Here is a 23205-nt window from a genome sequence, read left to right as displayed (position 1 = left end):
CATCTTTTATTCCAGTCCCCCTCCCTCCCTTTAAAATACCCAGAATACCAGACAGTAGAAGTGTGAGGTGAAGCACATCACTGGAAACTCATCTTTATTTGTCACTGTGACTTAGAGACATGAAGGCCATTTCTTTGGAAAATTTAAGCTACAACCAGTCGTGTATAAAAATGTTGGTTTACATTATATAGCTTCAATGCACATATAAAAGATAGTTTAAAAAAAAAAAGCATGCAAATTTTCTACTTCATACAGAAACTGGTCTTTACAGCTTAACATGAAGAAACATATTGCACTCTTTAGGTTGTATACAAAAATAAGCTTAACAGAAAAAGGTGTAGATTGTAGATTAAAGTGGGACTGAAACAACTTGCTCCCTGACAGGCTGCCACCTTCAATGCAGGGTAAAGATCATGGCAGTGAGAGCTGCTGTTGCCCAGCTCTGATGGAGCATGCTTAGTGGGACCAGTGGTAGCGAGGATAGAGGCCGTCGTAGTGAAACTCACGCAGCTGCTCATTCATCTCCCTCGATCTCTCGTTAACCTCTGTGGATTTGGGGGGGAGAGCATATTTTTATACAGTGAGTTATGTACTGATTTAATATAGACTGTATATAAAAGATGTCAATAGCCTCTGTGACATCACAATATTGATGTGAGGTCTCATTTTTAGAAGTGTGGTAGGCTGCTGGAGAAACTGATCAATCACACTGTATCCCTGCCCTAAAGCATCCCCTGCTTTATTATCTACCATAGTTTACAAAATTAAAGTGATACTGTATTAAATATAATTTTAAACTATCATAAACCAATAAGGAACACTGTTGCCTGAAAATGCTAACACCAAATTACACAATAACTGGATTGAAAATCAGTGGTAACAGGTCTTACGTAATGAATCCAAGTGTGATTTTTATCAGTAGGGGGTCAGCCATTTGTAATACACTGTGGAGGCTCTATCATGGTTTGGGGCTGCATTTTAAACAAGTCAGTCATGGATTGGCCTCCCCAGAGCCCGGAGTTCAACATTACTGAAGCAGTGTGAGACAGCAAATGGAAAAAAAAAGGCAGCCAACATCTAAAGAAGAGCTTTGGAAAATCTTTCAAGAAGTGTGGAGAACTATTCCTGAAGAAGTGGTCTGAGGGTTCAGGCTATAAATTCAACAAATGGCCTGAAATGTGACTAAACTATAAACTTTGTCATTATTAGGCATGCGTTAAATAATTAGCATTTTGATAAATTTAGCATATATATATATAGTGCTCTGACTGAGTAGAAAAGCGCTATATAAGAACTAGTCCATTTACCCCATATATATATATATATATATATATATATATATATATATATATATATATATATATATATATATATATATATATATATATATATATATATATATATATATATATATATATATATATATATATATATATATATATATATATATATATATATATATATATATATATATATATATATATATATATATATATATATATATATATATATATTGTATATATAGTATGGGGTGGCTGTAGCTCAGTAGGTAGAGCAGGTCACCTACTGATCGGAAGGTCAGCGGTTCGAATCCTGGCTACTCCAGGCTACATGCCAATGTATCCTTGGGCAAGATACTTAACCCCAAGTTGCTCTCCGACCGTTCTGTCGGAGTATGAATGCGTGTGAATGTTAGTTAATTAAAAGCACTTAGCTTCATAAAAATGGAAGTGCTTGTATGAATGGGAGTGCATGGGTGAATGCAAACAGGTTGTATAAGCGCTTTGAGTGCTCATACTGAGTAGAAAAGCGCTATATAAGAACTAGTCCATTTACCGTATGTATGTATGTATATATATGTATGTATATATATATATGTATGTATGTATATATGTGTATATATATATATATATATATATATATATGTATATATATATATATACATATAACCGTGGAAGAGCACACGTAGGCTGCTATGACAGACTGCTACTTCCGCTGTTCGGTTTTATACTTCCGGTTACCCAAAGTTACAGCCAGAGTTAATGACAAACTTCGGTTACTTTGTGCTGTAACAGGCGGCTTTATTAGTTGGGACATGAACTCGGATTCAACTTCTGCTGTTTTCGGTTGTCACTACATCAGTCTGTACATTTTTTCAAATGATTTTATTCTGTAAATTTGTTCTTTTTCCCCCAAATTATACTACCCAGTTGCACATCCTATTACTGTATTTTCTCCTTATGTTTTAAGTTTTCCTTTAATGTACAGCCTCTTATTTTTTTACGTTATTTTATTTATAGTGTGACACTACAGTATACAGCCTACAGAAAGCTTAAACAATGCCTGCCTTCATGTAAACACGTTGCAGTTAGCAAGATGACAGCTGCGTGTCTCCCCGATCACAGCTTTCGGCCAGTCCAGTGTTTGTTTCAGTGATCTGAACACTCTGATATCCAGATCAGTGATATACCTTCCACAGAATAGCTGCAGCATCACTACATGATTTCCCGCTATACAAGTACAGCTGACTGTCTCCACCGCTCCACTTTCCCTTAGCATGACCCATGCTAAGCGCTTAGCTTGGCCTATGCGCTGGCTCGGCTCTACAGCTGCTTTAAGGAAAAGAACGTTGCCCTGTTTGTTAAGCATTATTTTATTGATTTTATTGCTTTGACGGTAATCTGGTGCTCTTATAATTACGCGATTTCCCCGCCATCAACACCTTCGGAAAAAAAAAGGTAACTGATAATGTAGATGTAGCTGACTTTGGGCCATAATTTCATATCATTTACACAAGTGATGGGTGAGGCACCGTTACCTCGCTGCTTTTTAAAACATCCTTGCAAAGTCTCCACCTCCGATGTGGTACCATTTAGGCCAGGTAAAAGAAACTGCAGTGTTAAAATGTTAAACTGAACGGCAAGTTTTTTTTTTTTTTAATTCAGAAAAAGAATAAACAATTTGTACATTTACAAACAACAAGGAATAATACAAGTAGAGTATTATAGAATAATTGAGTAATAGAGTAAACTGAACGGCAAGTGTGTAAGCACGTAACCGTGAACAACAGCGAAAACGGAAGTAAACAACCGGTTTCCGCTATGAATTATGGGTAGTGGCGCGAAGTCAGGAATACTGTGGATAGGGTTTTTGTTTTAGAGGACGTATCGCGGCTGCCACCCAGCGGACTGGATGGGAACTGCTACATGTCTTCTTTATACGGTTTTTTTTTTTTAGAGGACGCGTCGCGGCTGCCACCCAGCGGACTGGATGGGAAGTGCTACATGTCTTCTTTATGCGGTTATTTAGAGGATTTTTGTTTAGAGGACGCATCGCGGCTGCCACCTAGCGGACTGGATGGGAACCAGGGTTATTATAGTTAACGAAAACGAACGAAATAACGAAAACTGAAATTGAAAAAACATTGTCGTTAACTGAAATAAATAAAAACTATAATTAAAAGGAAAAAACGATAACTAATTAAAACTGAATTGTGAGTTTACAAAACTAACTAAAACTAACTGAAATTATCGATAAACTGACTTTCATTTACTTGTTTTTTTGGGGGGGTTTTTTAAGCCTTGTGGATTGATATGAAATCATTGTTTCCGCTCTCCGAGTTTAAGCTGGGAGCGCCACAGGACAGCTGTGTGAGTGCGCATGTGCGTGCGCTCACCGCGCTGGTCCGCAAAGTAATGGCTGCGGTCTGCCGAGAAAGCGGCAGAGTCCCGTATGGAGGTTCTTTGAGTACAAACACCTGCACACGACCACAAGGTAATTAACACACACAATCCAGCTACACAAGCATAAATGCGGACATGAGGTCGGCAACTTCTGTAGCTTGTGTACAGAGGCCGCAAAGACCCTGCAGGTTTAATTAGCGAGCATCTAACCAAGCTAGCTCCAAAACAGAAGCAGCTTCAGGTGGTGAGAACATCAGGATGCAGATGGATTTGACCTTTGACTCCTTCAAAGAGTTTGTTTTTGTTTAACACCACATGTAGGCGTTATTAATCTGCTGCACTGATGCTGAAGTTTATTGTGGAGTTTATTGTAGAATTTATTGAGTTTGGGAGTTCATGTTTTTCTTTGTTTCTCCCTGTTGATGTTCATGTGTGTCCTTAATATTACACAAATTTAGCATGTCTTGTGAACAGTTGGTTGTTGACTATATTTCTTTAAACTGTATCTTTTGTCAAGTTTTCATTACACAATAGTCACTTTTGCGCCTTGAATCTTGCACCTGATCAGGTATGAAAATACTAAAACTAATACTGAAACTAACTGAAACTAACTAAAACTAAGCATGAAACCAAAAATAAAAACTAATAAAAACGAGCAAAACCTCTCTGAAAACTAATTAAAACTAACTGAATTAGAGAAATAAAAGTAAAAACTAACTAAAACTAAACTATAATGTAAAATCCAAAACTATTATAACCCTGATGGGAACTGCTACATGTCTTCTTTATACGGTATTTTAGAGGGTTTTTGTTTAGATCAAGCGTCGCGGCTGCCACCCAGCGGACTGGATGGGAACTGCTACATTTCTTCTTTATACGTTTTTTTTTTAAAGGAAGCGTCGCGGCTGCCACCTAGCGGACTGGATGGGAACTGCTACATGTCTTCTTTATACGGTTTTTTTTTTTAGAGGAAGCGTCGCGGCTGCCACCTAGCGGACTGGATGGGAACTGCTTTATGTCTTCTTAATGCGGTTATTTAGAGGGTTTTTTGTTTAGAGGACGCATCGCGGCTGCCACCCAGTGGACTGGACGGAAACTGCTACAAGGCTTTTTTTTTTTTTTGCTTTTTTTTTAATTGGACAAAAATGTACAAATCAACAAGTTAAGTATCACGTATAGCTTCCCGGCCCACGTTGTTCGCAGCCCACGAAGACTGCAAAGGCCGGAAGTGAGCGGCTAGCCTTCATATCAGCGTCGCCTGCCCTCGTAGCTCATGTCGCCTAGCAACGTGAGTGCGAAGCACAGCTGTGTAAAAGCAGCTGTTAAACAGAGAACGAACTTTTTCTCCTTTTTGTGGTTTAATTTTAATTCTTTAATTCAAAATAATCTGTTAAAACAAGCATAACACATTTCAACATCAAGGAATACAGCTGAGCAAATGATTAATTTCCAACTATATTGAGACATTAATGTTGAATAAAACTATCCAGTTATGATGTTTGCTTATCACAGGAGCACTTCCACCCTTCGTGAAGTTTAAGCTTATGTATATTGATTCATTCATCAACCAAACTTAAATTCATATTTCTCATGTTAAATATTGAAATGTGATTAAAATGCGATTAATTTCGATTAATTAATTACAAAGCTTCTAATTAATTCAATTTTTTTAATCGAGTCCCACCCCTAATCTATATATATATATATATATATATATATATATATATATATATATATATATATATATATATATATATATTTTTTTTTTTTTTTTTTTTTTTTTTTTTTTTTTTTTTACAGGCCCTATTTATAATGAGTAAAAGCCATCTATGCTAACCTCTTGGTTATATATTATATATCTGAGTTAGCTACTTTGAGAGACTAACAACAAATCTATCAAGAAGTAAAATGACAGGAAACTATTGTTGCCAGTTACATTGAAATAAAATCCAATTTTACTTTAATGATACATTCATCCAAAGGATAGACCCTGCAACAGATTGCTAGCCTGTCACAGGGCTAACACAGACAACCACTCACTCACACCTATGAGCAATTTAGAATAACCAATTAACCTAACCTCACTAAATGGATATCTTTGAACTGTGGGAGGAAACAGAGAAAACCCACCCAAACTCCACACAGAAAGGTCCCACCCAGGGTGGATTCAAACCCAGGACCTTCTTACTGTGAGTCAGTGGTGCCATCTTTGTGTCCTACTTTAATGATTACTAATAGAAAGTAAATCACACTAATAGGAAAATAATAAGAATAAAATAACTAATTCTAGCTTATCTATTGCATTGCATAAATGGTTGGCTCCTTAGTAATGGGGGTACTGGCTTTAGCGTAATTCAGGAATTATTCAAAGTTTGGTATTGCAATATTTCTTCCATTCTTTATCCTCTGCCAACTTGATGTTAAATTGAAATGTAGCATAAAGTGATCAAAAACATACGAAGAGATTAAAAAATATGATTTGTGTCTTGGCGTTCAGTGGAGATCTTCCTGTTTTTCTTCAGAACTCGCTGACCCAAACCATCCAAACACCGTCTCTTATATATAAAACCCAGTCACATCTTTATGGTTAGCTGTTCTTAGTTTAGAAACTGTGACTGCAGCAGTATTGCAAGTGTCAGACGACCACAGGGAAGATTGTCAGCTTGGGATCAACCACAAATGGACACTTTGATTCGGTGTGGAGTCTCAGGCACTGTGCTGTGGTTCAGCGGCTCGTGGGTGCCAGAAGATCCAAACTTAATCTCTGAGTCCTCTCGTGGTGACATTCAAGTAATTGTTGGTTTTCCATAAGAGTGAGCTCAAGTTGGCTGTCAAAATATCGCCTATCTTTGAGTTTAGTGATGCAACATGTGCTTCATTAGAGGCCTTAAAGCAGACTGATATTTCCATTACGATTTCTGTTCAATCAGTGGATGATTATTTTTCCATGTTATGCCTTTTTTTTAAATTACACCTTCAGCTCACAGGAACACATTTAATGCATTTAATTGAAATGTTTCCTGTGTTCATTAGCTCCATAAATAGGCTAATAGGAAAATTGTGTCCACCTGCTGTGTATTTCCTAATATGACATGTGCTGTTGTGTCAATGCTGCAAAATGTAGACTTGAGGGAACATATCAAATGGTTGGAGTCATAGAATCACCAGATGTCCCAGCTACACTGCTGAGCTGAAACCAGGTGAATTCAGGTCTTACCATCACGATCCTCCTCAACATAGTTCTCGTACTCGTTCCTTTGTTCCTCGTTGTACTCCCTCCTTCGCTCGTTGGCTGCCATTTTCACCCTCTGTTCGGCTGTTGATGACGGGAAGAGAAGTTATTCGCTCACACAACAGTCAACACCCTGCAGAAGAAGAAGCAGGCGTAGGCTGCGCTCTTTCAGCTGTTCAAAATTCAAGGTCTGATTCTGCTGTAGGCCTTTTTACCACTTCTGCTACACCTTTTTAATCCAATATTTACCTTGTGTTTGGGATTAAAAATCTAAAATACTGGGTGAACTGGAGAAACATCATCACCGGTGCAGGTACAGATTGCACGGATTAGACATGACTCCTCTGTTTGTGCCCTGCCAATCTTACCTAAATCCCAAGCTTGTAAGTGCAAGGGTTACATCATAGCATTTCATGTGAACACAGCAACCACCATCCACTCTGCAAATGTATTTATACCTCAAATAGGCCAGTGATTTGAGGCTTAGATATTAAAAAAACAATCATGCCTCAAATTCAGCTTCGTAATAACTCACATGTGAAGCTACAGTGGCCTATTAGATGTGTTAACAGCATGGGATGGCAATCAGTGTGCAGCTCTGGTACCGATGTATGCTGATGATAACATATTGATCAAAGTAACGTCATCTTGCTTTGTCTACTTAGTCTGCTTCTACTGCAAATAGAGCTAAACCCCATGGCCTGTCACTAAGTCCACACACAGTTTAATGTCCTCTTGCCTTCCCTAACAGCTTTAAACAGGGGGAAAGGGAAAATCATAAGGAGTTTAACGAAATAGAAAGCTACAGACAGCTGCTCTGGTTACGCAATCATCCAACATCTGTTGTAAATATTGCATACAAAACACTCAATTTGTGCCTTTTAAATAATTCTGAGCATGGAGATCACTTCCTTTTGGTAAAATGTTCCCTGTGTGCAGTTGCTGTGCTGCAGCCTCATCCACCTTTGCTTTACTTTTCTCTCCAAAGAAAAGTATATTTGAAGTCCCTTTCACACACAGACACATAGCTGACTAGTGTTCACATAGACTAAGCTGGCAGGGAACTTTATCAATCTTTTTTCCAACTAAAAGGTTGTTTGTCTAGAGCCAAGCCCTCTCTTAGTGCTCCAATGGGTGGAAAAGGTATTATGAAAAACAGCCTGTCTCTGGAGGCCTGCCCAGGGGCATGCATACTTCTCTGATAGGTTTTTCCAGTATAAAACATAAATCCATGAAGATAAACTTCAGTGAAATCACTGTATCTGGGTAGGACTGACAGTTTCAAAGCTTTCATGTTAGTGAATAGAATTCAGGAAAAATGGGAGATTCTGATGTGTTTGACTGTCCTTGAACATTTTGAATCTTTGTGTGTGTGTTCAGTAGGTTTTAGGGTGCATTGGTGATGTTTATTGTGCACATGCTGGGAGTGGAAGAATGGGCTTATTGTACAGGTTGAGCCTGCTCCACAGTACCCTGTGACTCCTTCTGCAGCCTCCAGTGCATGTATGTCTGTGTCAGAGTCACATTTGAAAGATGCTTCTTCATAGAACACCTGCTGAGTTTGTACTGCCCTTTCTAAATGTCACAGCTCGCAGCCAAAACAAACTGTATCATCTCCGATTCCAGCCACAAATGAATGAGCCAGCATTCACACAGAAAGCACTTCTATGGAAGGCCAAACGTGCCGTAATTGTGTGCGGCCACATCATCCACTCAAGTGGGGCTGAAGAGAACTAAACCACATGTAACACCAAGTATAAATCAACACATGCCCTCCCCCGAGTCCCAAACCACACCAGCCACTCATGATTACGCTGATCATCTACAGAGTCTTCAGCTCTTTAGAAATGTCTGCAAATCAACGAGCAGACAGCCCTAAACAATTTCCTCATGGTGGCTAGCCTTTGTTTTGAAGTGGATATGTAAAATATGTAGTGTGCAATCTACCTTGGAACTCGTAGTATCGGACTGCGCGTCGACTGCGGCGTTTGAAGAAGTTGGAGGCGTCTGACTCAGGCATGAACACCTGGCGCACAGCACCTAAAGGTCAGAGGTTACATGGTTAAGGCTGCACAAAAAGCAATGTGTGGAGTTATCAGAAGTAGCTAAAAGAGCAGAACAGGTATTACCTTTAGCATCAGATGCTTTTGAGTCATCCCGCACTGCTGCACCTTCCACTAGGCTGAAAACTAAGGGTGAGAAAAAAAACATCTTTTTACCCCATTAAAGCTGCAAACTGTGGTCTTTTCATTCTGTTTAGGGTTGTTGCAATATCAGGCATGCAGAATAATTCACAATATTATAATTAGCATAATATAGACAGAAAATCTGAGAGGAAAGAAGCTACCTTTAGTAAAGTTGTTAACTTGAACAACACTTTGTTGTGTCTTTTGTATTTTTTAGGCAAATTAACTGCACCAAGTAGAGAGTGAGTCTGTAACCATTTTTTTTTTTTTTTTTTTAATTTTATTTATATAGCGCCAAATCACAACAAACTGTCGCCTCAAGGCGCTTTGTATTGTGGGTAAAGACCCTACAATAATACAACCATAATACAACCATAACTGTACAAAAACAGAAAAAAGAGATTAACTGTTAATCATCAAATTTCATTGTTATGCAGATGATACTCAGCTTTATCTATCCATGAAGCCAGATGAAACACATCAATTAGTTAAACTGCAGGAATGTCTTAAAGATATTAAGGCCTGGATGACCTCTAATTTCCTGCTTCTAAATTCAGATAAAACTGAAATTCTTGTTCTCTGCCCCACAAACCTTAGAAACATGGTGTCTAGCCAGATACTTACTCTGGATGGCATTACTTTGGCCTCCAGTAACACTGTGAGAAATCTTGGAGTCATTTTTGACCAGGATATGTCCTTCAATGCACATATTAAACAAATATGTAGGACCGCTTTTTTTGATGTTTCTAAAATTAGAAACATCTTTTCTCAGAGTGATGCTGAAAAGCTAATTCATGCATTTATTACTTCTAGGCTGGATTATTGTAATTCATTATCAGGCTGTCCTAAAAGCTCCCTGAAAAGCCTTCAGCTGATCCAAAATGCTGCAGCTAGAGTACTGACAGGGGCTAGAAAGAGAGAGCAGATTTCTCCCATATTGGCTTCTCTTCATTGGCTCCCTGTTAAAGCCAAAATAGAATTTAAAATCCTCTCCTCACATACAAGGTCTTGAATAATCAAGCCCCATCTTATCTCAAAGACCTCATAGTACCATATCACCCCAACAGAGCTCTTTGCTCTCAGACTGCTGGCTTACTTGTGGTTCCTAGGATACTTAAGAGTAGAATGGGAGGCAGAGCCTTCAGCTTTCAGCCCCCTCTTCTGTGGAACCAGCTTCCAGCTTGGATTCAGGAGACAGACACCCTCTCTATTTTTAAGATTAGGCTTAAAACTTTCCTTTTTGATCAAGCCTATAGTTAGGGCTGGATCAGGTGACCCTGAACCATCCCTTAGTTATGCTGCTATAGGCCTAGTCTGCTGGGGGTTCCCATGATGCACTGTTCCTTTTCATTCACCTTATTTACTTTGTTTATACTCCACTCTGCATTTAATCAATAATTGTTATTAATCTCTGGCTCTCTTCCACAGCACGTCTTTTGTTCTGTTTCTCCCCTCAGCCCCAACTGCCATCAAGTGCTTGTTCACAGGGGGTGGTTTTGATTGTTGGGTTTTCTCTGGTCTTTACCTACAATACAAAACACCTTGAGGTGACTGTTTGTTGTGATTTGGTGCTATATAAATAAAAATGAATTGAACTGAATTAATTTTGCATCACTGGCTGGTTAGTTATTACATCTTCTCTCTTCACGTTGTTTTCCGGTAAAAAGGTGCAATAATGCTACAGAGGAATGTCAACCCAGCAGTCACTGATGCTGGAATATTAATTATACTGTCATAAGCGCTTTGAGCTCTTTGAGTGCTCATACTGAGTAGAAAAGCGCTATATAAGAACTAGTCCATTTACCATTTACCATATGCGTATATTATTAACATATACATCATAACCAGGATATTGTAAGTTCCCTAATTCCAATGTCAGTTCAATGATGTAGCCTCTCCTTACAGTTCAGATTTCCTGCCTTTAAAATGAGGTCAAACAAACCGAAGCTTCGGTCTTCATTCATGTATGGAAGGTTATTTGGACCACAACTGTCACCTCATAAGTGACAAAGCAATAAAATAAATAATAAAATATAACAATAACTAAAAAATAAAAATCACAAGATGAGTAGCCCCGCAATGCTTTCTATCAAATTTCGCTTCACTTAATGTGGCCGAGCTTTTCATTCTCAGCAGCTCCAGCGTGAGTGGCTCCAGAGTTTACTGGAGGATAGCCAGAGGCACAGAAATAATGAAGGACCTAACATATAAGATATAAGAGCGTTCATAGAGGGCAGGTTTGTGTAGGACTGGAACAGCTTAGCGTAGAAAACAAAAACATAGATTGTGAGAAAAAAAATTTTTATTTCACAAATCTGTAATTTCTTCTCCTGTGGGGGGGTCAGCTTGAGCGTCCAAACAAACACTATTTAACTTTCCATGTGAAAACACTATTTAAAAACTTGTTAATGGATGGTTCAGTATAATTATGCATGTGATGTAATAATTAATATTTTGTTTTGTTCTGCCTCTGCAAAAATAATCCATGCTAAATAAATAAATATAAAAGATGTACAAATCACCTGCTGATGTTAAATTAAAATAAAGAAAAAAATCATTCTGGATTCACAAACTAACCTTCATTTTGGGAAAACTCACAAAGTCCCAGTTAACCCAACAGAATCCAGTAGGACTCATCAGTGCTTCATACCCTCAGAGCTGTTCTGGTTATCTCCCCTGAAGCTGTTAAATTCAAAATTCACTCCTACCCTCCTCCCACTCTTTTCCCCACCTACTAAGACAAGGTACTCACAGGTGATGACAAAGAAGGTGGTGAGAGCAGACAGGACAAGCGCTCGAGCCCAAGACATCTTGAGAGTGAAAAGCAAAAGCTCCACCGGACTTAACAGCACACCTAGCAGAGTTCAAGTGAGTGAGGATAGAAATATGAAGCAGGGAATGGTGGAAGATGGGAGAGGTGTGGAGGGAGGAAGAGAGTGGGAGGAGAAAGAAGGAGGTGATGGCTCAAGGAGGGGAGGGAAGATGCTGGAATTTCAATTTCCCGGGGGAGGAGATGAAGGAGAAAACAAGGAGGGGAAAAGAGTTGTGATGAACTAAAAAGGAGAGGGCAGCTGAACAGAAATCAAGATTCTGCACTGGACTGAATAATCAGACATAAAAGTAAATTTACTTCATACAAAGTACGGCAAAGAGGAAAAAATTAATCAGACCCGTATTTGGTGTGACCATCCTTTGCCTTTAAAACTGAGCAATCCTCCTCAGTACACTTTGTGCAGGCTTTTTAAAGCAGACAGTGTTGCTGTTGTCACTTTTGTGCATTAAAGTGCAGATCTGTTGCAGGGGGTCATGTTCTTTCTCTGAAAGCACATCAGGCTGCAGAATGAATTTGGAACCAATGGACAGTAATTCGAGTGTCTGAAGTGCCTGAATCTTTTGCACTGTATAATACATCTTCAGTCCTTGCATTGGATGGATAAATCTTTTTTTTCTTTCTGATGATGAATTCAATTTTGAAACTTATTTCTACTTTGGGCAATTTGTGGTTTTGCAGCAGACACTGATTTTTCAGTGTCACGAAGGAAGTGTCTCTTTAGCTGGTAAATGCTCCACTCAGCAGCTAGTTGCTAACTTTGTCTGCAGTTCAGGGCTTTTAATTTCTGCAGCTAACTGCCTGCTGTGGTTAGAAATAAGGCTGATGGTACCAGTAAAGCTAAACTGAAGCACAGCTGCAGGACGGAAACCAGAAAGATGCTCAGCTGCTGCATAGACCTGAACAGAACTTTTGGCACTTGTGCTTAAAATGTGTAGATTTGGCAAATCCAACAACTTCTTTCACATTATAGAAGAAAATCATCTGATCCAGTGTAAATGTAATAGTATTGATTAAAGTGTGTCCTCCCCAACTCACTGTTTTCTCAGTTTTATAGTTAAATGCATTCTGTCAGCAGTGAAGACTTTCTGCTTCTGTTTCTAATTCAAAGGGGGAGTCAGCTGGAATATAACCCAAGGAAAAAGTAGCTTTTGTGACTGCTGGAAGATGTTAAGTAATTAGACCAGGAGACAGAGCCACAGACTGCACTTTGCTGCATAGGAACTTCCTTTACCTTGTATGGCTTCATGCTTTAAGCCACAATCAAAGATCAATCAAAGTCTTTGCAGCCGTTATATGTGAATGTGGGTATCAAAGACTCCTCCTGGAAGTCAGTGGCCCCTTGGTTTTCTGGGTGGGTGAGATTCATACAGCCTCCGCTTTTGCTGGGCACATTTAGTATCTGTTCATTGGATATTTGAGTTCCTCAAGCCTGGTCTGCTATGAGTTCAAGGAGTTTGTAGCAAAAGTTAAAAGCTGCAATTGACTATAAATCCTATGAAAATAAAACATAATAGAAACCTTCTGTTGGCTTAAAATACCACCTACTGTGCACCGTTATCTTTCTCTGTATAACAGCAAACAGATACAGGATTTTTGTTTCCCTCACAGGTGGAGCGTATGCAAGTGGAAACCTTGCAAATACCTGTTGCTGCACTGACCCCTCATTATAGTTCCAGCTATGAATGATCTCAGAGTTTAGCACATATCATAATCCACAAACCTTTATTTTTGCAAAATGCGACAAGCTTTTGAATGTTTTTGACACATATAGAGTTACAATGATGGCTATGATGGGATCATATGCTGCTCTTAAGCCTGTGTATAACTTTCAGCACTGATGGTGCCTTTCCAGACGTGCAAGCTGCCACTCCCATAGGCACTGACACCCCCCACACCATCAGAGATGCTTTTTGACTGACAGCTGATAACAAGCTGGATGGTCCCTCCCCTTTTTAGTCCATCCATGTTTTCCAAAAATAATTTCACATTTGGATCGTCTGACCACAGAACAGTTTTCCACTTTTCCTCAGTCCATTTTAAAAGAGCTTTGGCCCGGAGAGCACAGCAGCATTCGTGGATCATTTTCACACGTGTCTTCTTCTTTGCATGACAGAGCTTCAGCCTAGATTAGAGGATGGCACAGCGAACCGTGTTCACAGTGATTTCTGGAGATGTTTCTGAATTGCAGAATGCTGAGCCTCTGCCCATCTTCTGAGAAACCCAATCATGTTACTGACCTGTTGCCAATTAACCGAATTAGCTGCAAAATGTTCCTCCAGCTGTTTCTTTTTAGCACCACTTACTTTTCCAGCATTTCGCCCCCGTACCAACTTTTTTGAGATGTTTCTGCCATTAAATTCAAAAAGAGCTAATATTTTTCATGAAATAGGAAAATGTCTCACTTTAAACATTTTATATGTTTTCTATGTTCTATTATGAATAAAATATGGTTTTATGAGGTTCACAAATCATTGGATTCTGTTTATATTTACATTTTGCACAGCGTCCGGGCTTTTTTGGAACTGCGGTTATTATAAAAAAAAAGGCCAAAGTTTCAAATAATGACATCAGTGTGTGTACAAGTATCCCTGTGAGTCAAAAGCTTAGGCTTTGGACTGCTAAATGCTCCTTTTTTATACTCTTGGCTCTGCATGATGTCAACACAAATGAATATCTCTAATATGGTCACCTCAGGTACATAATTCTGGCTGTGAATCATGCAACCGTACTCTAACAGAGTCAAAGAATGAAAATGTGGAGTTAGAAATGAGAATAATAGCTCCTCTTTAAATTTAGAGTTGCAGTTTAAACTGGTCTCTGTAGATTTCAGCCTGGACTGTTTGTGATCTACTTAAACCTGAAATTTCCTCTGACGAAAGCTGGGCAGACCTGCTCAGAAAACATTTAGCAGTAAATGAGCCAGCAGTGTGTAAGAAACACACATTTACACATGCATACATGTGCTGTGTATGCATGTGTATATATGGGTTTCATATATGCTAATGCACAACATTTTTTGGAAGTGTGCATGCAAAGATTGCACTGTGCTTATGTTCTTTAAAGCTTATTTGATATTTTGGAAGGGTTTAAGTGTTTCTTTGCATTTTCCTGTGCATAAAGAAGTGTATGTATGTCACATGTGTATCTTCTAGGCTCTTTTACTCAGTATGACACTATCCAAGTTCAGCCCCCTGTGCATGTGACCGACTTTCCTGCACACCTCACAAAGCTTCCCCCTGAGTTCTGAACAAAGACCTTGTTGAAATGCACGCACGTGCACACACTTTTAGCAGTGCTGGATCAGGTGTTTCTTAGGGACTTCCAATCTGGGGAGGCAGGAAATAGCCAGCCCCCGCTTTTAAAAACAATGAATCCCTTTGAGCCTATCGTGTGACCGTTATCATCGAGCGCCAGCCACCGTTTAAAAACTTTGACTATAATGCAGTTTCAAACAGTGGGGTTCATCTAAGTTTTACAGCTTTCCTCCTAATTATGTTGCGCTGCTGCTCAGAAAATAATAAAATATGGACAAATACTTGTAAGCACATTCTGCTACGATGGAGGTTAACCAGATGAGAAGTTATCTGAACTGTAGGAGGAATCCGGAGAGAACCTACAAAGAGAACACACAAACATCTGGATTCAAACCCAGGACCTTCTTGCTGTGAGGTGGCAGCACTATCCACTGTGCCACTGTGCTGCCCTGGGAATGCTGCATTCAAATTATCATTCTAAATGCCTCTCAGCAATACAAACGTGCCCCACATTGTGCTATACAAATACGCTCTTTGTGCCACATTTAGTTTGCCTGAATGAAGCAAACAAATTAGGGTCTATCAGATCAACACAAAGCAGCATAAATGACTCTGCTGCTGAATTCAGCCTCAATTTGGTGTGGGCTGAACACAGAAAGGCCAGCACATTATTCTAAAATAATGTGGAGTAAACTGGATCATTACTCTTTGGTTCAGTGTCAGTAAATGGCACTTATTTGCACTGCAAACTGTAATTATTCTGTGTTTGAAACTCTGAAGATCCGACCAAGAACCCAGCCAAAGTCAGCAGTCACTTCTGAGTTTTATTACTAATATTAATAAAATATATTTATTACACGAAGCGTTTAGAAATCAAAAACTCCCATTAAAAGGCTCAAAATTACATTCAAAGACACAAAAATAAACTTACAAGGCAGATTAAGGCATCTGTTAGTGTTAATTAACAAGTGCACTGATCATTTACACGTCTTTGCTTACAGTTTCATTATTCTCTCATCTTCTCCCTCTTTCAGCCTCACTCTGAGTCTCACACATACCACACTCAGTTTCCTTTTTCAACATAAAACAATCCATCATTATTTAAGATGCCCATTTGTGTAATTAGTGTGCCTTTTTCTTTTCATTTGGCTAAACTGGATGTATTTTAGATGCATTCCTGTGCTGTAAAACTGTTAAATTCCATAATTACACACAGACTGTTATCAAAAATGAGATAAGATCATGTTTTGATGACCTTGCAGAGCACTCATCAGAAAGCTCTGTCGCAGTGTTGCGGTCCTGCTGCTCCTCATTCGATCGCTGTACTAATCTGGTGAAGTTTCAGCTCAGTTTCATCACCCTGCAGCGGCGTCTTCACATCGAAATCCTCGCTCCCTGCACCAGACGACCTCGAACGGCCCAGGTATCCTGAGAGGCAGACGGATTTAAAGTAGAGGTTAGCCACAAAAACAACCTCCCTTTTTTTCCCCTCCTCTTTTCATGTGATTCCAGTAGTAAATCCGGGCAGTTTGCAGGAATAGAAATTCCTTAAGCTTCCCATCTGGCTCATAATGAGCAGCTGATGATCACTTTTTCCATCTAATATTAGAGGATAATGACAGCTATCTTATTTCAGTCATGTATGAAAGGTTAAGATGACGATGGTTAGATGGAAGCGAGGTTTTATATTTTTATCAGTGCATTTACATACAGTGAAATCAGTGACTGACTGATTTCCTTTCATTTCTGCCACACGTCTTGTTCATATAATGGGAAGAATGTGACTTTAATTTAATTTCAGCAGGAAACTGCCAACCCAGCCTTTATTCTCGGGCTGTTTTCTGGTTTACAGCATCCACCAAACTACACTTAACTACATCCTAAAGATGCAGTAAAGATTCGGTTTTATGTATAATAATGACATGAGAGGTTGCACGCTTCCTGACACAGATGCTTGCTGCTTAGCAGAGGCTGACCTCGAGGTAAATGCAGCTCGTGACAGGATCTTATAATGGGGGCTTGTAAACAATAAGATGTTACCAGACTTGATTTACAGCCACGCCACTGTAATTTTAACTGTTTCTATAAACAGATGCCCCAATAAGAATGATTAAAATCATGCAGTTCAGATGTTTGGATAAAGCTCAGGTAAATGCATAAACTTTAATTATATATAGCAGAATACAAAAATGTTAATTAGAAATGTGAAACACTGATTAAAAGTGTTTGGTTTGAAGATGCGTTACATGGACTGTGACCACAGCACCAGCCCTGCTACCTACCCCAGGCATTACATGTAACCGGCAGCCTGTTGCTTCCAATGCACTATCATACTTAAACTTCATCATCATCGTCCTAAGCTTTAACATGTACACTCTCTGAGACTGTGAGTCTTCAGTGTTTGTAGCTAACACTTTCATGTTATCATCCTCGCCTTCATTCACTTGTATGCTCTGATTCTAGATTACAGGAAATTTGTTATCATCACTGGCCTCTCATTGTGCTAAGCTTTAAAGTGTACGCTTTCACAGCCAGGACAAGTTTAGAAACCACAGGCCAAGTATGAATAAAGTAAAGTACATCCTGTCATTCAATCTCATAAATTACTTCCCACACATCGTCTGACTGAAATCGTGCTATCATGCAGATACTCATGTAAACAGTACATATTTTTTTTAAAAAAATCCAGATCTAAAGGGGACCTATTAAGTTGATTTCCAGCTACATATTTGCATTAATAAATTCTACAAGAGTAGCTTTGGATGATTTGCATTTCAAAATAATCCTTGTTATCATATTCTGGCTCTTTCTGCAGTTTCTCAGCTCATGCACTGTCTGAAACAAGCTGTTTGAGCTCAGGTCTCTTTAGGGCCCTCTTCCCTAACTGACTGACCTTTGTCTTTTGATTGGCTGCCCCTCACCTGGCTTCCACTAACTGATCCCAGTGCTTGTAAGCCACACCTTCTATTGTCAGGCACAGCCAGAGCCACAGCTCCATATAAGGAAATCCGTGTCATGCCGACACCAGAGTTGGAAACTCTGGCGGGTGGTGCTTCTTTCCTTACAATAAGAACTGTGCGTTTAAAATGACCATATTAGGGATATCCGCTCTCACTGACATGAACAGAGAAGAGTAGAAAAAAACTGTTCGAAACCAAGTGTTGAGAGCGGGTTGAAGCCTGAACTTTTGTCTCACAAGTATTTTTTTAAAAATATACTGACTTTAATATTTATAATTTTGACAACATGCCAATAACAAGAGCAGGACCCCTTTAATCAAACTGCAATAATGTTTAAATAAGATAAATGAGGCTTGAATGCACACATCTGACCTTTAAAGTGATTTCATCACCAACGGCATACTTCCTCGCTGCGATCTCCTTCACCTCTTTCTCTATGTTTTCCTGTGTGGTTCCCTTCACATCAATATAATAACAATCACCGCTGGCATAGTGGCAGGAGATGGCCTGGGAACACACACATATATCACAGATAATCTCACACACACACTACTGATATGGGAGAAAAAGCAGCATGAATAATCTTGTGGTTTGTGTGCAGCTAGTTTGCATTAGAAAATATTGGGATACCAGGTGCACTCTGGGTAAGTCAGTACCTTGCGGAAGCCCTGCGTCTGGTTCATGCCAGAGCCGTGGATGAGCAGCGGGTGGAAGAAGACTGTGTCTCCCTTTTCCATTTCTAGGTGCACCCTGGGGTGCTGTGGGTCATAGCCTCGGACTCCATGGTACATCTTGTTCACCCCACCCTGAAGACACGTACAGTGTTTAAACAGTGTGTGTGTGTGTGTGTACAACCTAGCAGGAATGAGTTATGATATGTTTTGTGTGTGTACATATATGTATGTGTGTACCTCCCACTCAGGATAGTCATGCTCCTGCAGCGTGCCCTTGTGTGATCCTGGCAGGACGACCAGGCAGCCATTCTGCCTGCTCACTTTCTCCATAGCCGTCCACGCACAGACAATCCGGTCGGCCGGTCGAAAGGGGAAGTAATGCAGATCCTGATGCATCGGGTGACGAGAAGTCTTCTTACCTGGTTACAACAGAAGACATGACAGTAATATCACAATACCTGGTTAGTTTGAAATATTTAATTTTCTCTCAAAATTCAAACGTTATGTTTGATACAATTCGTGCGGCTTTTCTCTTGTTTCAAATGCAGAACAAGAAGGTTTGTGTAATTACTCTCACTGCCACAAGAGGGAGACAAAATTTCCACGCTGGCGGTTTAATTATTATTCATTTTGACATCTAAACAATACACAAACAAATACTGACTTTTGTGACTTTGTCAGCCAGCAGATTTAGTGAGGATTAAAGTACCTGCGTCAGGAGGTTTGTTGATCAGCATCGTGTGCATTGCCATGATGTTCGGTCCAATGAAACACTCCACGTACTTCAGGATCTGATAAAGAAAACCAAAGGTTTTTGTTCTGCTGTTCAGGTTTAAATTACCTCTCTGTTTATAAAAAAATTAAGTACAATGTTCGTTAATTTTTTTGTTTGTGAAAAATATTTATACATTTTAGATTAATAAGTGAAGTCCATTACATAAACTGAGAGCCCAAAACTGAAAGCGCTGGGTCACAGAGCCTGGATCATGACAGATTCATTCATTCATGTTTCCTACCTTACCATCTGTGTGATTATTCATAGTAGCTCTAAAGAGCACCAAAACATGTTTATCACTGAAAATACAGATAAAGGAGCCATCTGAAAAACCCTACCGTGTGTATAGTTTGTATGCGTTCTTCTAGTACCTCTGGTAAGGAGCAGTATCGGAACAGTTCAGGATCCTCCTGGAAGTCCTGGAGTTTAGAGACAGCTTTCTGATCCGGAACAAACTCGGACTTTGCTATAGCCACGTCCCTCATCACCACCAGACCGGGAACCTTTATTTCCTGTCGACAGATCCTTTCAAACTCCCTCCTGAAGGAGATACCAGAACACACACAGATCACAGAAACGTCTAAGTGGAGTTATTGATATACTTTTTATTTTGGCACAAATTATATGTATCACTTATTTTCCTGAGATTTACTTTGTTTTTAATTCAGAAAATGACTCTAAGTAGAGTTTTAAAGGATGCCTATAGTGCTTTTCTTTCTCTTTTATATATATACTGTTACACTGTTCATATTAAACATGGCCATACTCTCAAATACTGAGGTCAGCGCATGTACAAATATTCTCTCAAGAGATAAAAGTTCAGACTTTGGACTGCTTTCAATATTTGGTTTTCAACAGTTTTCCTGCTCCTGCTCCTTTCCTGCATCTTCCTCCGGCCCACGGTGTGAGCTCCTCCACTCAAACTTTCTCTTTGTGAGGGGCAGCCAATCAGAAGAAAGCTGGCTCAATCAAGCAAAGCTACTCTAGAGTCCAAGACTAAAAATATGGAGGCAGAAATGAGCCCTATTCAAAATAAGTTATAAAATATTTATTTAATGCTTTTATAATCCAGCACTTTATTTTTGCAGAGTGTGTGATATTACCTGAACATGTCGATGTCCTCCTCAGACACCAGATTTTTGATGAGAAGGAAGCCATTTTCCTCATAGAAGAGTCGCTGTTCTGGGGTCAGCAGGTTGTTACCAAAAGTATATCTGCCAAATTAAACCAAAATCAACATGCTGGTTACTTTCAATGGAATAAAAAGCTACTTTGGCTGGGTTATGCATTGATAAACAGTGTGCATGGGAACGTTGCATTTTATTGATCCACTCCCTCGACAACAAGTGATAAGCAGTGGGAGATGTAATACTCTTCTGGAACTTTGTACCGTACTTGTAGCTCCTTAAAAAGTGGCCATTAACAGTCCCTAAACCAGCTCAAAAATGGGGCTTGTGTTGCCTTTTGAGCAAATTAAATTGAATTTACTACCTGTTACTGCACACAGAGAGCAGAAAAGTGGGACACTGTGGACGTGGTCAAAACCAGCACCGCAGAAACTGTGGAAGGCGACTGACAAACAGGGCCCTGCTGCTGTGTGCATAAAAACCTTTAGCCTGAGGCAAAGGTTAGGTGTGTCCTTACCTCAGTCTCTGCGGCTGACTGTAGTTTAGGGTTTGAGCAGATGTGGGTGCAGCTTTCTTAAGCAAAGCAGTCAAGGAAAAACCCAAAAAACAGAAAACAATATTCTGAGATGATCTTTTATAGATGTCAGATGTATTTCAGGGTTTTACAGTGCAACATGCTGGCTGTCTTCCAAAATAGAGATTAGTGCTGTTGCTATTTGAATTATATAATTTTTCAGTTATTATTTGTTTAAGTTATTAGTTATTAGCTATAAAAAATATATCTGTGATCTTATGTGAAAAGCTGCTGCAAATTAAAGCAGGGAAAAACCTTTTAAAAGAAATCTTAAGTTAGAAACTAACTAGCTTGGCTTTCACTTAACTTAAATACAGATAGACTTATGATTTATTTAGCTGTTTGATATAGATAATAATGTAATAACCGTAGTATCTGAGCCCTTTGCACCTGTTATAAATTATTTTTAACAGGCATTTATTAAATGCTAGTTAGCTAGCATAAAACTTAAAATGCTAATCCAAACAGACGCACTGCTACAGAAACAATGGAGACCACATTAGATCAAAACGACTAGCGGTGTTAATAGTTTGTTGTCAATAGTGCAAGAATAGTTATAGGCAGTCAGTTTCTGTCCTGTACTTTTGTCGGTATTCTCCGGGAGGCCTGCCGTCCAGAGCGGGGTCCCGGTAGCGGAGCAGCAGTGCTATGGGAGCTCAGTGCTCCGCTACTTGCTCCAGCCTTCACCACGATGCCGGCTCATCTCAAAGCAGAATAAAAAGATACAATCGCTGCAGGTGGTCTGTCAAGCTGGGTGATAAGAAGTCGGAGTCTCTCCGCAGCCCGAGACATTTTCTGTCAAGCAGCAGTCCTTAGTGCCCTTGGGAAACCCGGACAAGTAGTAAAAGTGGGTCGCTCCGCTCGGACCTCCTACTGGGGCAAAGGCTGGAGGACACGCATCCATGCTCGCTCTGTGAATGTCTTTTTTTTTAAACCTATATCAATACATTAATTTATTGATCAATTCAAACACTGCCCCATCATCGTCATCACCACTGCAATAGCTTTACTAATAATTCAAAACCAGCTTAAACCACACAGACTTCCATGACTACTGAGGGAAATATGAGAATATATTTTTATGTGATTTAGGTGAACTGACCCTTCAAATATCAGGGTTATCGCAAAAATGCTAACACTGTAAATAAGTTAAGGAACATTAAAACTTTACCGCAAAATTAAAGCGTTTTGTTATTTATTCAGACTTTTCCTGTTTATTACCAACAGCAGCGGGATTACATAAGGATAATTGTTACTGTCACTAACAGTTAAAGCTTTTATCCAGCAGGGGGCGCCACACCACAAAGATTATTCCGATCTTTGTGGTCGTCATTTTTAACTTAAAGCATGCCTTATCGTTTTGTTTAGTTTTCTTTCTGCATGCTGACCTGCTGGGTGGCTTTTTTCACCAGTCATTTCTGCCCTCACCATCCTCCTCCCAGCCTATTGATCGGACAGTCACAGCTCAAATTTTCTCTTTCTATAAACAATATTTAAGGAAAATTAGAAACAAAATGTACAGTGGTTTAACCAAACACTAATGGTGAGAGACTGACTGCATTTTCCAGAACTTTTCAAAGGTCTTTATATTTGGTACCACTGTTATTGCCCTTAACCCTAGAACGCTAACGCCGGGTGATTTTCACCCACACAATTTTTGTAATGTGATTTTCATTGTGTTGCTGCTGTCTGAGTTGCATCGGACTTTGGATAGCTTCAGGGCGCTCATTGATGTCATTAATGGTATGGTTGATTCCTTCCGCCCATCCATGGTTTTTTCAAGAGGCATGCGTTCGGGTGATTTTCACCCGACGTTAGTGATAGAGAGTAACATATTGTAACGTTGTAAACACACTTCCACAGTCGGCGATGTTCACAACAAAGGTCGTCTTTATTAGCAGAAAAAC

The 23205-nt window shown here is 39.4% G+C and overlaps 2 protein-coding genes across 2 annotated transcripts; both read right to left on the bottom strand.

The window, feature by feature from the left end:
• Positions 1-77: 77 nt before the first annotated feature.
• On the bottom strand, positions 78-12056 carry ucmaa (upper zone of growth plate and cartilage matrix associated a). Its single transcript, XM_030720538.1, has 5 exons — positions 11854-12056; positions 9045-9104; positions 8863-8955; positions 6901-6999; positions 78-545 (listed from the first exon to the last, which is right to left on the bottom strand). The coding sequence occupies exons 1-5, from the start codon at positions 11909-11911 to the stop codon at positions 457-459; spliced, it is 399 nt and encodes a 132-aa protein (XP_030576398.1). The 5' UTR covers positions 11912-12056; the 3' UTR covers positions 78-456.
• Positions 12057-16036: 3980 nt separating this feature from the next.
• Positions 16037-22198, bottom strand: phyh (phytanoyl-CoA 2-hydroxylase). Its single transcript, XM_030720149.1, has 9 exons — positions 22025-22198; positions 21242-21297; positions 20701-20811; positions 19969-20137; positions 19532-19613; positions 19060-19241; positions 18805-18954; positions 18521-18655; positions 16037-16616 (listed from the first exon to the last, which is right to left on the bottom strand). The coding sequence occupies exons 1-9, from the start codon at positions 22088-22090 to the stop codon at positions 16563-16565; spliced, it is 1005 nt and encodes a 334-aa protein (XP_030576009.1). The 5' UTR covers positions 22091-22198; the 3' UTR covers positions 16037-16562.
• Between the last annotated feature and the right edge of the window lie 1007 nt (positions 22199-23205).

This window comes from Archocentrus centrarchus, chromosome 23, assembly GCF_007364275.1.
Source record: "Archocentrus centrarchus isolate MPI-CPG fArcCen1 chromosome 23, fArcCen1, whole genome shotgun sequence".
In the NCBI taxonomy this organism is placed as follows: Eukaryota; Metazoa; Chordata; class Actinopteri; order Cichliformes; family Cichlidae; genus Archocentrus; species Archocentrus centrarchus.
Note: the sequence above shows the minus strand (reverse complement) of the source record. Positions and strands in the feature narration are given on the sequence as shown.